Source organism: Mytilus californianus, unplaced genomic scaffold (genome assembly GCF_021869535.1).
Source record: "Mytilus californianus isolate M0D057914Y unplaced genomic scaffold, xbMytCali1.0.p SCAF_3, whole genome shotgun sequence".
Classification (NCBI taxonomy): Eukaryota; Metazoa; Mollusca; class Bivalvia; order Mytilida; family Mytilidae; genus Mytilus; species Mytilus californianus.
Genome location: NW_026262679.1, coordinates 117,296,441 through 117,311,763, shown reverse-complemented (window position 1 = coordinate 117,311,763; position 15,323 = coordinate 117,296,441). Strand labels below are relative to the sequence as shown.

The 15,323-nt window shown below is 33.4% G+C and overlaps 2 protein-coding genes across 5 annotated transcripts in view; both read left to right on the top strand.

Annotated features, from left to right (window-relative positions):
• LOC127735930 (uncharacterized) overlaps nucleotides 1-15,323 on the top strand; it is a 502,702-nt gene that overhangs the window by 205,831 nt on the left and 281,548 nt on the right. The gene's annotated exons all lie outside the window — the stretch shown is intronic.
• Nucleotides 78-7,153, top strand: LOC127735924 (uncharacterized). The gene is made up of 2 exons (XM_052246367.1): nucleotides 78-421; nucleotides 5,740-7,153. Exons 1-2 carry the CDS (start codon nucleotides 135-137, stop codon nucleotides 7,037-7,039), a joined length of 1,587 nt encoding a protein of 528 aa, XP_052102327.1. The 5' UTR covers nucleotides 78-134; the 3' UTR covers nucleotides 7,040-7,153.

Here is a 15,323-nt window from a genome sequence, read left to right as displayed (position 1 = left end):
TTAAATGATTTGTAATATGTTCTTTGCTTATATGTTTTCTGTTCACAACTTGTAATAAATAAATAAACAAATTCGCGTACATTAAATTACCACTTTACTGTAAAATATAAACATTGACATGCTGTCATTTCAGAATGACTTTACAAACACTCTGCAAAGCAACAAAGTTTGCAGTGACAGCTATTTATAGACCATCATTTTTGTCATTTAGTGTGAGACATCTAAGAGACAGAGGACACTCAAAAAGACGAAGTCTTTCAGCCACAGAGTTCAAAGAATTTTTGGATGTTGATGATGAAGACACTTCTTCAGAGGACATCTTACTTGATGATCTTGTTGGAGGATCAGATAGAAGACATTTTGAAGAATTTATCACCAATGCAGATTTCAGGGATCCAGATATAAGGAGAGATTTGGAAAGGTATAGATCGGGTGAAAGTTGACCTGAAAAGTCACATACATTTGTATGTTATTATGACATACATTTTGTCAGGTTGGGGAGGATCCTCATATATGGGTACTATCCTCATTTATGGATATTATACTCCAAAACGGGTATCAATTTCCAGTGATAAAAATATAAACTTTGGATTTACAGATATTTTCTGTCATGGCGCAAACATTAGGGTAAAGGACAACATTTTGTCTGAAGACACCATGGCTGAAATATTATGAGGATAAAAGTTAACAGCCTTCAAAATGTAGGATATTTATAATTTGGAGGCCATTATCTTCACTGGTGTTAAACTGATCGTGGTAACTGCAGGACGTAGAAATAGGTTAAATCACTTTCTGCTAATTTCTCCTTGTATACATGGTATACTTCATGTACTTGTTGTTTTCAAGAATTAATAAGTCACCAGGTTGATCTGTACGGTTTTGTTGTGTGTGTGTTTTTTTTAATATTTATTGCCTTGTAAAAATTTGGTAGTGTGACTAAATTACTGAATAATTGGTTATCTTAAACTAATTTACTTTTTGCTTTGTCATGTTTGTAGATATATATATAAAGTCTATATATTTTACAAGTTAAAATTTACGGTAAATGATAATGATATACATGTATTTAAAGAAGAGATGATCGATGTATTCTGTATTTTTAATGATTTTTAAAATTGTATGACAGCAAATTTCTATCAATCAATATCCATTTTTGAGTTCCAAAGTACTGGCTACTGGGCTGGTGATACTCTCTGGGACATACAGTTCACTAACAGAGATATCGACCTGGTGGTAGTTGTAACATTGATGGTACCAATTGTTCTGCACCAGATGCGCTCTTGACTATTAATGTTGACTGTGAAAATGGATGCCCTTGATGGCAGCAGATATAAGATTGATTGATTGATTGTTGGTTGCTTAAAGTCCAGTGGCAAATATTTCATGCATGTTGAGGACGAGAACAAATTAACAACAAATACAATAGGTAAGTCCTGTAATAGGGGCCGTCCGGAATGAAGGTCGGAAAATTTGGACTACCACTGGAAAATGAGGATATGTTGGGAAGGAACAATTTTTCCTTGCAAAAGGTCACCTACAGACCCCTCAAAGAGTTGTTGCAAGGGTTCTTAACGTACAGAGAGCGTGGCACTCTCTACACAAGGCATAAGATTTATAACGTCCCCATTCTGACCGGAAGTAGCTGTGCATTTATACATTCTGCACAGCCAAAACAGATGCCCCACTGAACATGACTTTGGCTGGCAAGGGTTGTATTGCTGGTTGGAAGACTAAGATTGACCATATTTCTATTCCCCATGTCACCATTGGGGTAGGGGGGTGGGGCAGATAAAAGAAGGCTAACATGGCTAATGAAAAGATAGAATAGAGCATACAAAAAGATTAATAAATCTGGGGATAAAAGAGATGCCTCTACATAAAAAGAACTGAAGAGCAAAACTCAGTGAGAAATAAGAAAGCCGTTTTGAAAATACATAGAAGACATAGTAACACAAAGCAGTGAAGCTGACAGCTGTACATGTACTGACTGCATGAAACGATCGTTGTAATTATGACGCAATCTTTTTAGCAAATATTCCGTTAGCAGAGGTTACTGATAAAAATCAGTTACTATTATCAATGAAAATTTCTACAGTTATGATTATCTTTCCAGTTATTTGTCCACAAGTTATGATTATCTTCTTATGGAGTTACGATTATCTTCCTAAAATTTTTAATGGCTATTATTTTGGTAACGAGGCCATATATAATATTAAAAAAAACACACGCACAACAAAACCGTACAGATCAACCTGGCGGCTGAGTAATTCTTGAAAACAACACGTATACACGGAGAAATTAGCAAAAAACAATTCAACCTATTTCTACCTCTGCCATATTGGGATCGTGGTAACTGCAGTTACCACGATCAGTTTAACACCAGTGATCTTCGTACTCAGTTCTCATTTAAACTATGGTCTTAAAGGGAAAAGTGTTGTCATTTGTATGAATATTTGAGCCATGACAGCTATCATGATAAAATACAAAATTTGATTTTTTATCACTGTATATTGATACCCAATTTTGGGTATAATACCCATTAATGGGGATAGTACCCATTTATGAGGATTTTCCCTAACCTGTTTGTGCATCATTGTACATTTTTGTACATTGTTACGATTGTAATTTGAAGTGCTTATGTTCAAATGTATATACGTGTAATACACCTTATCACTATTTATTCCAAACCAGATAAGTTCTGAAATTACACAGCCTTTTTCATCCAGTTGAAGCTATCTGGGGCCCTGTCTAAACAATGTATTGTGCATAAAATATTTCAAAGAAACATGTTTAAACTATGGTAAACAATTTAAACAAAGCATGTTTGTCTCGCCTTGACGGAGTCAAAAAGCGAGACATAGGTATGCTGTGTCCGGCGGCGGCCGTGGCGTCAATAATGTATTAGTTTGTGATTAGGTCTAGTTCATGGTGAACCACTAGTGGTAGGTCAATGCTCTTTGGTATGCAGTTGTTTTAGCATTGGCACATCTCATTACCATGGAGATTATTTGGCCCCGCCCCCTCAGTCAAGGTCTATTGACTTTGAAACTTTTCATAGTTTACATGTATTAGTTTGTGATTAGGTCAATTTATGGGGAACCACTAGTGGTAGGTCAATGATATTTGGTATGCAGTTGTATAAGCATTAGCACATCTCATTTCCATGGAGAATACTTGGCCCCGCCCCCTCATTCATGGTCTATTGACTTTGAAACTTTTGCTTAGTTTACATGTACATGTATTAGTTTGTGATTAGATAAGTTTAAGATGAACTGCTAATGTTAAGTCAATGATATTTGGTATGCAAATGTATTGGCATTTGCAAGTTTCTTTTCCATGGAGATTATATAGCCCCACCCCTGATCATGGTTCATCGACTTTGAATATTTGCATAACTTACATGTTAAAGTATTGCTATTTTAATTTCAACATTTGCATTATCAAAATTACAAAAAGGCAAGACATATCTCTGTGATAACAGTTTATTAAAACTTTAGTTTGTTTTTAAAAAATTGAACCATATCCTATCAAAATTTCAAAATGTTCACTTGCTAAACTTTTTCCTCCCTCAGCTCAGTACTGATGACCTTTGTTTTTGCAATACTTGACCCAGACAGGAAGTTGTATAAATGACTGTTTTTTCCGGAATGGACTAAATAGCGATAAGGTGTATTATCACAAAAATGGATCATTAAAAGGATAAGAATCCTATATGGCAACCATCATTCGACAAGAAACACAATCATGACAAATGCAATAAAACCTTACAGTTGAGTTTAATTTCCATATGGGGGTGCAATAGAAATAAAAACAGAATTAAATTCTTTATTTACCAATCTTTGACCATTAATTGTGGGTTTGAAATTACAGTTATTTTTTTTTATGAAAATATATGAAAGTCTAGTATACATTGTACATCATTGAGACTTAAACTATTATTATACTAGGAAAGACATTTAGAATTCAGCATACATGTACATTATAATAATAAGAAGATGTGGTATGATTGCCAATGAGACAACTATCCACCAAAGTTCAAATGAAGTGGATTTAAGCAACATTACATTGTTCACTCTCTGATCAATAGACAAGTGTTTACACCATACATAGATTTTGTACATGTACAATGTATGTCAAACTCTGAATTCTCTAAGACCAAAACAAGTTTTAAATAAGTCTAGCAAAATAGCTAAGATTAGCCATTTAACATTGTTTTTAAAAGGGAAAGAAAAAAAACTTGAAAATGAAGTCCACAGAAAACATAAGATGAAGATAAACCAGTTCTTCACTCATTTTATTGAGTTTGTAGGTTTATATGGGGTACTTCAAATTTTTTTCTTAACTTAACTCCATACTCTTAACTTAAGTACAATTAAAACAATAAATAAGAATTTTTTATATTTCACTAGAAGAAGTCTAAATGTATGACTCAAATGTTGGTAAATAGTATAGTACAGCTATGAAATAATATAAACAAGTACATTTTACATTTTATCCTATATTTCTAAACAATGCTAAAAGGTATGAAAACAAGTTTTTCAAAGTTATTAATTGGGCTTTTGTTTGAAATTGTGTTGTCACAACTAATATTTCTTATAATGTTGCAGCACAGGCACTTGTCTCAGAAAAAAAATTTCCTATATACCTTAATATTAAATTATATAGGAAAAAAAATTTCTGAGACAAGTGCCTGTGTGTTGCAGGCAGATGTCACATATTGGTTTTTTGGTGGTCTCATGCATATTGAGATGTGGTCCGTGTGGACTTTTTTGTTCTTTGAAGCATTAAATCCAGTGGACAAAATTTTCTTCTTGCTCTCTAGTTCAATTTATTTTAATTCATTTTAATGGCAGAATAATATAGTGTCATATACAAAATGAGAGGATGTGGTTTAATTGCCAATGAGACAACTCTCCACCAGAGAACAAATGACATAGAGTTAACAACTATATGTCACTGTGTGGCCTTCAACAATGAGCAAAACCCATACTGCATAGTCAGATATAAAAGGCCCTGAAATGACAAATGTAAAACAATTCAAATGAGAAAACCAATGGCCTGATTTATGTTAAAAACAATGAACGAAATACAAATATGATATACAGCAACAAACGACAACCTCTGAATTACAGGCTCCTGACTTGCGACAGGCACATACAGAGTGTTGTGGGGTTAATCATGTTAGCAGCCCCCCCTTTCCCCCTAACCTGGGACAGTGGTGTAACAGTACAACATATGAACAAACAATTAAAATCAGTCGAAAAGGGCTTATATGTTACATTATAAAATTGCAATACATGTTATATGCTAATACTTTTTAATTCAAGGGAGATAAATCAATGTTTTTTAGTTCAGTCCAAAGCTAAGAGACATGAAACTGACTTAAACATAATTAGATGTCAGACTATCTGTTCTGTAGTAGGCACAGTTAATCTTCCTATCTATAACCTTAAACTTTTTATTAATCTCATACTTTGTAATTATCAGTTGCATACTGTCATGACTGCCTTGCCTGGCCACATACTTTTGAAAATAAACAACCCATTTTTATGTTAAATAGAGCAAAATCACCAATGATGGAAGAAATAAAAGCAGTGCCCTTTTAATACCAAGTTGCTGTCTCATTGGCATATTAAAGAAATCTCTTTTTATTCATATAAATTTAACATGCATCACATTTCACAAGGCTTATCTTTTGTAAGAGAAATGATATCAATGTAGTTTTTTTATATTCCACAGATTAGCCAAATTGGAGAGGAATAAATTGAAGAAAAAAATCATAGAAAGGAAATACTTTAAAAAGAATCCGGAGAAAAATGTACTGACATGGCAAGCTAAAGAACAAATGAGATATCTAAACCAGGAGTACCCTGAGGAGTGGACAGTTGACAAACTCATTGAGAGTTTCCCGGTGAGTAGGGAAGGAGTTATTGGCATCTTAAAATCAACATATCTTCCTTCAGATGAAAAGGAGATAAGGAAGCATGATGATAAAGCCATTTTAAATATAAATGATATAAAGAAAAAGTTAGCAGATGATACTGAAACAATAGATAGTGAAGAAAGAGAGGAATTGGAAGATAAAATCTTAAAAATTGGAAGTGCTGCTGGAATAAAAGACCTGCCATTGACAAAAGTAGTGACCAGAAGAACAATAGCTGCAGAGAGTAAATTATTAAAACTGCCTAAAAAAATTGGACCATTCACATCCATGTTAATGTATTATGATAGAGTGGTAGAAGGTGATACCCAGATTCAAGATCACAAATATGTGTTATTGCCTGAACCAGTCAGTGATGAAGGCAGACAAACTATGAAAGTGAAAGGTCAAGAGAAAGAACAAGTTGAGAAAGTTGTCAAACAAAGTGGCAATTTTGAATTAAATTTGTCAGATGAAAAAAATTCATATAAAAAAGAACAGAGGCCTAGATTGATACCTAATTCTAAAGATGATTTATTTGTCAATAAAAACAATAAACTGAGTCGAGCAAGACAGAATAGGGCGGCAGATACATTGGATGACTTCCAAGAAATACCGAACGAGAAAACTAACACAATGAACAAATACAGGAAGCAAAATACTTATGATACTTTTTCAAATTTCAATCTTGATACACAACCAGGAAGTAAAGAGTGTTTGAACAAATTTACAAAACAAGCAAAGGATCACTCATCGGTCAATTTTAACTTTGATTTAAAGCCAAAAAACAAATTTACAGTTAAATGTTTACACCAGAGCAACAGATCAGAACAGGTTAATTCAGAGTTAAAAAATTTACAGAATGAAAATATCAAATTTTCTGACAATTACCATGGTAAAAAAAGTTTTCAGAAATGGAATCCAAAGTCAGAACAATATAGTCAAGATTCCTTTGGGAAAATTGTGACTGAAAAAGTTCCTTATACTAACAGAACTTATAACGAGTCAAATGAGGAAATGAAACCAGTCAGAATTTCAAGGAGACGTCAGACATCATTTTACCAGAAAGGAAAAACTGTTTATGATGATCAAGGAGACTTTTTGTACAAAGTCCCATAATTGCGATCTGAATGAATATTGTATAGTATCATAAGTTGCGAAAGAAGATTTTTACTTCATTTAATTCACAGCTTTCCATGGCACCAAAAAAAAACTGCCATCTATGAACTGAGATATTGTATTACTTACTCAATTCATTTGGTAGAGTGGTGGCTCACTGTCCCATCTTAGCTTTTTTTAAGTAGTACATATTGTACAATACTATATTTTAAATTGTACATATTGTACTGCTGAAAGCATTGATACAACAGGATTTATATAGAATAAGGAAATGTGGTATGATTGGCAATGAGACAACTATCCACCAGAGTTCAAATGTCAGACAAAGATGAAAAAGTTTATAGGTCTCCGTACGGCCATCAACTATGTAAAAAATCCCTTCCATATAGTGAGCTATAAAAGGTCCAAACTTGAAAACTGTGAAACAATTCAAACGAGAAAACTAATGAAAAACAAATATGACAGACATGAACCAATGACAACCACAGAATACAGACTCCTGACTTGAGACTGACACATAAAGAATGTTAAGAGTTGGGGTTCAACATGTTTGTTAGCACTCAACCCTCCTTTAACTTGGAACTGTAGTGTTACAGCACAACATGAGAACAAACTAACTTTAGTAAGTTTTGCTGTATGCTATTTACCTCTTCTTAATTGAGGTCACTCTTTTCTTTTAAGATTGAATAAAAGAAAATTAATTACTTGAAGGCCTCCCAGATACCTTGTCTAGATTAGCCATTTTTGTTTTTTATCAGTATGGAGCTTTAGTTGACCTACATTAATACTGAATTTATACATTCTATTGCACTTTTATTCTATCACAATATGGAAAGAGTGACCTTCATTTAGAGGAGGTAAATAGCATACAGAAAAACTTATTAAATCCTGTTGAATGAATGCTTTGAGCCGATTGTCTCAGAGGACTTATGTTCACAAAGTGTCATTGTGTTACAACTCTCAAAAATGTTCCTTTACTCGCGCTCCCATAAGAATTGTCAAATTGAATTGAGGGTATACTATAGCCTACTACACATTTTGACAAACAATCCTATGAAGTATGAAAGCTTTCTGGTAAATGGTCACAGAGGAAACGTCTTCACAAGTATAACAATAGTAAAAAAGATTTAAATTTCTACAGGAGTTGTCTTCACAAGTATAACAATAGTAAAAAAGGGTTAAATTTCTACAGGAGTTGTCTTCACAAGTATAACAATAGTAAAAAGGGTTAAATTTCTACAGGAGTTGTCTTCACAAGTATAACAATAGTAAAAAAAGGGTTAAATTTCTACAGGAGTTGTCTTCACAAGTATAACAATAGTAAAAAAGGGTTAAATTTTTACAGGTGTTGTCTTCACAAGTATAACAATAGTAAAAAAGGGTTAAATTTCTACAGGAGTTGTCAAAGTCTAGCATCTCCCACAGAAATAGTCTAATCAAATGCAGTACATTATGGTCAAGAGAATATGAGGAGAAATACCAAGAATGAAAGCTTTTTGGCCTGTCAGTGTTAGTGTTTTACAGATAGATGGACTGAAAAGATCAATACTATGTCCTCTGTGGCATGTGTAGGCATTGGTTGTGGTGATAATCATAAAGAGACACTATCAATTAGACCTGACAATGGAAACATGTTTTAATGGTGTAATTCAACCTGCTTCTACCTTGAAGATGCTAGAAAGAGAAGAATACTTTTATTGGTTGTTTGAATTATTTAAAGTTTCATATAATATACTAAGAATAAAAGGAGATATTGGCCTAGATATCATGTATATATCAATGAGACAGTAACCCAACAAAACACCAGAATGCCTAGGTTAACATACAGTCTACAACAATATATAAATGTGTATACAATATGTCAAGCTCTAAATCACCGTTATTTGTGTGATGAAATTTAACAGGATCTATCATAAATCTTCCATCAACTCCCCAAGTTCCTTACAGAACAAAAACCCATGTAAGATATAACCACAGTCAGAATTCCTGTATTTATACGTGCACATTAACTTGTGATTAGTTTTTGCGATCTCAATTCTCCCCTATAAGATGTGAATCAGTAGAGTACCACAAGGTTACACGAAATTCAGAGGGTGTCACACAAAAAGCGGGATATACTTAGCTTTCCAAAGTAAATGATATCAGTTTTGATAGCAGTTTGTTAAAAAGCCGCAAGCTATTATTTTAACCAGGACAATAAAAGCTTTCTCTTGATGGATTGTTTTAATTATGATGCACATATGGGTAACACCTTATATCATAAATATATATTGTTATAATAATGGTGCAGATACGATTAATATCTCAGAGCATAGATTAATATTGTCATGATTATGATGCAGAGATCATTTAACACCTTGGTGCAGAGATGGTCAAGACCATAGCATCAATATTGTTACGACAACAGTAAAGAGAAAGTTAACACCTCAGAGTATTTATCAAAAATATATATTATTAAGGCAAAAACCTGAGCATTGATTAATATTTTTCTGAAAATGAAGTAGAAATCTTACACACCTCAGATCAGTAGGTTAAAATTGTATTGTTATGATGATGGTGCAGAGTTTGTTACCACAATGATTACCACATCAGAGCATAGATTGATTTTATGATTATAGTGCAGAAATGATTACCACATCAGAGCATAGATTGATGTAATGATAATGATGCATAGAGGATTAACACCTCAGAGCATAGGTTGATGTAATGATTATGATGCAGATATAATCAACACATCAGAGCATAGATTGATGTTATGATTATGGTGCGGAGATGGTTCACACATCAGAGCATAAATTGATGTCATGAGTATGGTGCGGAGATGGTTAACACTTGAGAGCATAGATTGGTGTTGTTTGTATGATTATGGTGCAGAAAGGATAAACCCTAAGGGCATAGATTGGTATTTATATGATTAGGGCGCAGAGATGGTTAACATCTCAGAGCATAGATTGATATTATTATGATTATGGTGTAGAGATGGTTAACAACTCCGAGGGAAGATAAACATTACTTTAATTATGGTGCAGAGATTTGTGACACCTCAGAGCATACATTGATGTTATGATTATGATGCAGAGATGATTCACACCTCAGAGCATACATTGATGTTATGATTATGATGCAGATATAATCAACACATCAGAGCATAGATTGATGTCATGATTATGGTGCGTAGATGGTTAACACTTTAGAGCATAGATTGACGTTGTTATGATTATGGGGCAGAAAGGATAAACTCTGAGGGCATAGATTGATGTTTTTATGATTATGGCGCAGAGATGGTTAACACCTCAAAGCATAGATTGGTATTATTATGATTATGGTGTAGAGATGGTAACAACCTCAGAGCATAGATTGATGTTATGATTATAATGCAGAGATGATTAACACATCAGAGCATAGATTGGTATTATTATGATTATGGTGTAGAGATGGTTACAACCTCAGAGCATAGACTGATGATATGATTATAATGCAGAGATGATTACCACATCAGAGCATAAATTGATGTTATGATTATAATGCAGAGATGATTACCACATCAGAGCATAGATTGATGTTATGATCATGATGCAGAGATGATTACCACATCAGAGCATAAATTGATGTTATGATTATAATGCAGAGATGATTACCACATCAGATAATAGATTGATGTTATGATTATGATGCAGAGATGATTAACGCCTCAGAGCATATATTGATGTTATGATCATGATGCAGAGACCTCAGAGCATAGATTGAAGTTGTTATGATTATGGTGCAGAGATTCATAACACCTTGGAGCATATATTGATGTTGTCATGCTTATGGTGCAGAGATGATTCACACATTAGAGCATACATTGATGTAATGATTATGGTGCGGAGATGGTTTACACTTTAGAGCATAGAACGATGTTGTTATGTTTATGGTGCAGAAAGGATAAACCCTAACGGCATAGATTGATGTTTATATGATTATGGTGCAGAGATTGGTCACACCTCAGAGCATAGATTGATGTGATCATAATGCAGAGACCTCAGAGCATAGTTTGGCGTTGTTATGATTATGGTGCAGAGATTGTTAACACCTTGGGGCATATTTTGATGTTGTTATGATTATGGTGCAGAGATGATTCACACATCAGAGCATAAATTGGTGTCATGAGTATGGTGCGGAGATGGTTAACACATCAGAGCATAGATTGACGTTATGATTATGGTGCAGAGAGGATAAACCCTAAGGGCATAGATTGGTGTTTATATGGTTATGGTTCAGAGATGGTTAACACCTCAGAGCATAGATTGATATTGTTATGTATATGGTGTAGAGATGGTTAACACTTCAGAGGGAAGATTAACATTACTATGATTATGGTGCAGAGATTGGTTCCACCTCAGAGAATAGACTTATATTATGATTATAATGCAGATATGATTACCACATTAGAGCATAGATTAATGTTGTTATGATTGTAGTGCAGAGATGATTAACACCTTGGAGCATAAATTTATGTTATGATTATAATGCAGAGATGGTTAACACTTTAGAGCATAGATTAATATTGTTATGTTATGGTGAAAAGATGCGTAATACCTCACAGCATAGATAAATATTGTTATAATTGTGGTGCAGAGGTGGTAAACATTTCAAAGCATAGATTAATAGTGTTATCGTTATAATGCATAGATGGCTAACTTCTCATGGCATATATTAATATTGTTATGATGATGGTGCAGAGATAGTTAACGCTTCAAAGCATAGCGTGATATTGTTATGTTTATGGTGCAGAGATGGCTTACACCTCAGAGCATAGATTGATATTGTTATGATTATGGTGTAGAGATGTTTAACACCTCAGATCGAAGATAAATATTGTAATGATTATGGTGCAGAGATTAGTAACAACTCGGGGCTGATATTAACATAGTTATCATTATGGTGCAGAGATGGCTAACACCTCAGAGTGAATATAAATGTTGTTATGGTTATGGTACAGAGATTGTTAACACCTTAGAGCTTAGATTGATATTGTTATGATTATGATGAAGAGATGGTTAACAACTCAGAGCGAATATAAATGTTATGGTTATGGTGTAGAGACTGGTAACACCTCAGAGCATAGATTATTATGGTGTACAGATGGTTAATGTCTCAGAGCATTGATTAATACTGTTATGATTATGATGCAGAGATGATTAACACATCAAATATAGAAATAAGAAGATATGATATGAGTGCCAATGAGACAACTATCCATCCAAGTCACTATGTGTAAAAAGTAAACAATTATAGGCCAAAGTGCGGCCTTCAATACAATTAACATCAGAGCATATATTAATCCGGTTATGATTATGGTATAGATATGGTTATCATCTCGGAGAATAGATTGATATTGTTATGATTATGTGCACAGGCACTAATTGTTTCTATCCATGGGAAGGTCGACTATACATATGTAATAGAATAATCTCTCGAGCTTTCTTTCAGTAAAAGCAACTGAAGTTAACACTACAAGTTTTGTGCGTCCTAAGCGCTTTTCTGGATTTACTTTCATCAGGAACGCTCAATCCCAAACATTTGAAAGCCAGGGATGTATATATACGTAGAAAGTTAGGTGCTGTATATGACAAAAAGGGACATAAAAAGAATGGCACAATTCATCTAAGGTCAAATTTGCCTGAGGGAGTTGGAACCTTAGTTTTTTCGTAATTTGATAATTAATCAACGGTGAATTTAAGAAAAAAATATTCATTGATACACATTGTGCATGTACCTGTGCCAAGCCCTAAACCTCGTCAGTGGTTAGTACATTGTGCACAATGGTTTTGTCAGTTGGGGAAGTTAAGTTGATGGAAGTTCACAACTCTTCGGGACCCGTCCGATTTAGAGCTTGATATCTCGTATAGACAACTGTCTATAACAGTATGATGACCGTTATATGTATTTGTTTTTGTACTGTTAACGTATCCCTTACATCTTTTAATCTTATGGGATTTCGAAGAATTGAAACGGGGGGAAAGTATTGGGAATTGGTTTGACTGATTTTTGATTGCTGAAACGTCCAGTTGCTTAATTGGGAAATGTAACTGAAATAGAAAAGTTAAAAGGATTGCAAGACAAAGACAAATGACAGGGAAATCGAAAAAGGAAAGAGTGAGTCTAACAAAACCTTGCGTTTCCTTTTGAGATTTCTATGATAGAGGATTGAACTAAAGACTAGACAAGAGATATAAATACCCGCAATCCACTACCGGAAAAAATCTTGACACCGACTATATTTCCTACCGGATTTTATCAGGGGCCACGCAACGGATTTCGCTTGCTTAGCTGGAACTACCGATTCTTCCAAAGTTGGATTCAAGTTGTCTTGTCGTATTTTTTCTTTAGCCGATTTTCGATCGTCGATTAGTGTTTCAAAGTTTATTTTGTATTGCCCTCTTGGCTATGTTGATTTATTTGTATACTAACTTTGTAATTTGCTTTCGAACTGATTTCTTCCTTCTTCTATCTGTTATTCCACTGGTCGAGAAAAACCTGGGACTAGTATACTATAGTATACTAGTCTCGGATAAAATAGGGGGACTAAAGTACCAATCAGTACATTCCAAAGGATTTAGTTCACAGTAAAGGCGTCATTAACAGTCTGAGAAAAACATGGCTATGCCGAAATATGAGTGATATAGTATCAACAGGTTGTAGGACCATAAGTTTTCATTACTGTGTAAAAATACATATATGGTTATGTTTTAAATATACTTAAAAATCAGAATCTCTTAAACTTATTGAATGGTTAAAAATGAATAAAATACAGGCAAACACTGACTTTCAGGTTACAGTACGGAAAAAGACATGTAACAAAAATCCACGAATACGTATTAAAAGCGCTGATTTTTCATGTGAATCAACTGTTAACATCCTTGACATTAATATGGATTAATCAGTTAAATTTTGATACTCGTATCAGTAAAAAATGCAAGAAAGCATCTCAGCTACTAAATATTCTTAACCGTTTCGGAACTTATTTAAACAAGCAAAGTAAGTGTACTATATTATCATTTTGAGGAATTTTTGCTCTTTGGAATGGAATTTCTGTACTAAGAAAAGTAAAAAAAAAATCGAAAAGGTGCAAAAAAGCACCAAGGTTTGTATATGAAGACCATTCAAGGTTCAGAAGCTTTCACTGCATCTTAAAAGGCAAAGATTAATGGCAATCGAAACTTTAAACATAGTTGATTAATTAGTACCTTAAAAAATTAAATCAACGGTATGATAAGAAAAGGTTTAGATTTACAGCTGCTACTCTGTGGAACAGCCGACCCGACCATTTCAGGACTCAATAGTTTTTAATGAATTCCAGAGCCTTCTAAAGTTCCGGAATGGATTGGCATGTCATTGTCAGTCTGCATATGTAGATATTTTTTTGTTATAGCGCTTCTCATTTAAACCTATATTCTTGATTTTGCAGTATGCTTTTAAATTTTCCTGATGTGCTTAAAATTATAGCTGTGCTTAAATTTTAGTTGTGCTTTAATTTTAGTTATGCTTCAGTTTTAGCATGTTAAGAAGTATTTAAACTTTTTTTAGTAGTCCTGTGCATGTCTTTTAATGAATGTAGGACAGACACTCACACGTCAAAAAGTTGAAACCAAACCTGAAGTCACAGGACAAAAAGTCCCAATTCAGTTATGAAACGGAAGTTATTTCTATTTCAATAAGAAACTGACACTTATTTAAAAAAAAAATGTATTTTTCTTGAACTATTATATACAAAGCAACTTTGTCAGTAAAATGTATTCTAAAAAAATCAATAATGATCAAATAATGTTAAGAAAACAATTTGCCAAAGTGGCTTGATACTTTAATGGCTTAATGGTGTCAAGAAATATATCATTTGCAAGATTAAAATTTGATAAGTTTGCATTTAGCAAGGCTTTTGGTCAATTTTCTAAACTGTAAAATGATTATATGTAATAAAATGATAAAAAGAAATATATTCAAACAATCATAAACAAATTATTTCCTATCAAAATTGTGACTTTCTGTCTACGTTTAACTATTTCAATTTGCCCATGTGACCATGGTGACGGTATTTATGCATTTTAATATATATATATATGTGCTGCTTAAATATCCTACTCTGCATGATCTGTTCTTATGTCGTGTGTATGTTATTTGTTTTTGATAAAAAGCAAGAGCTTATGTTTGAACTGTTATAAGTGAGCCGAATAAAAAAAATAAACTTTTGTAATAGTATAAACTGAAGGAAAATCTTTTGTTGTAAATTTGTATATTATGT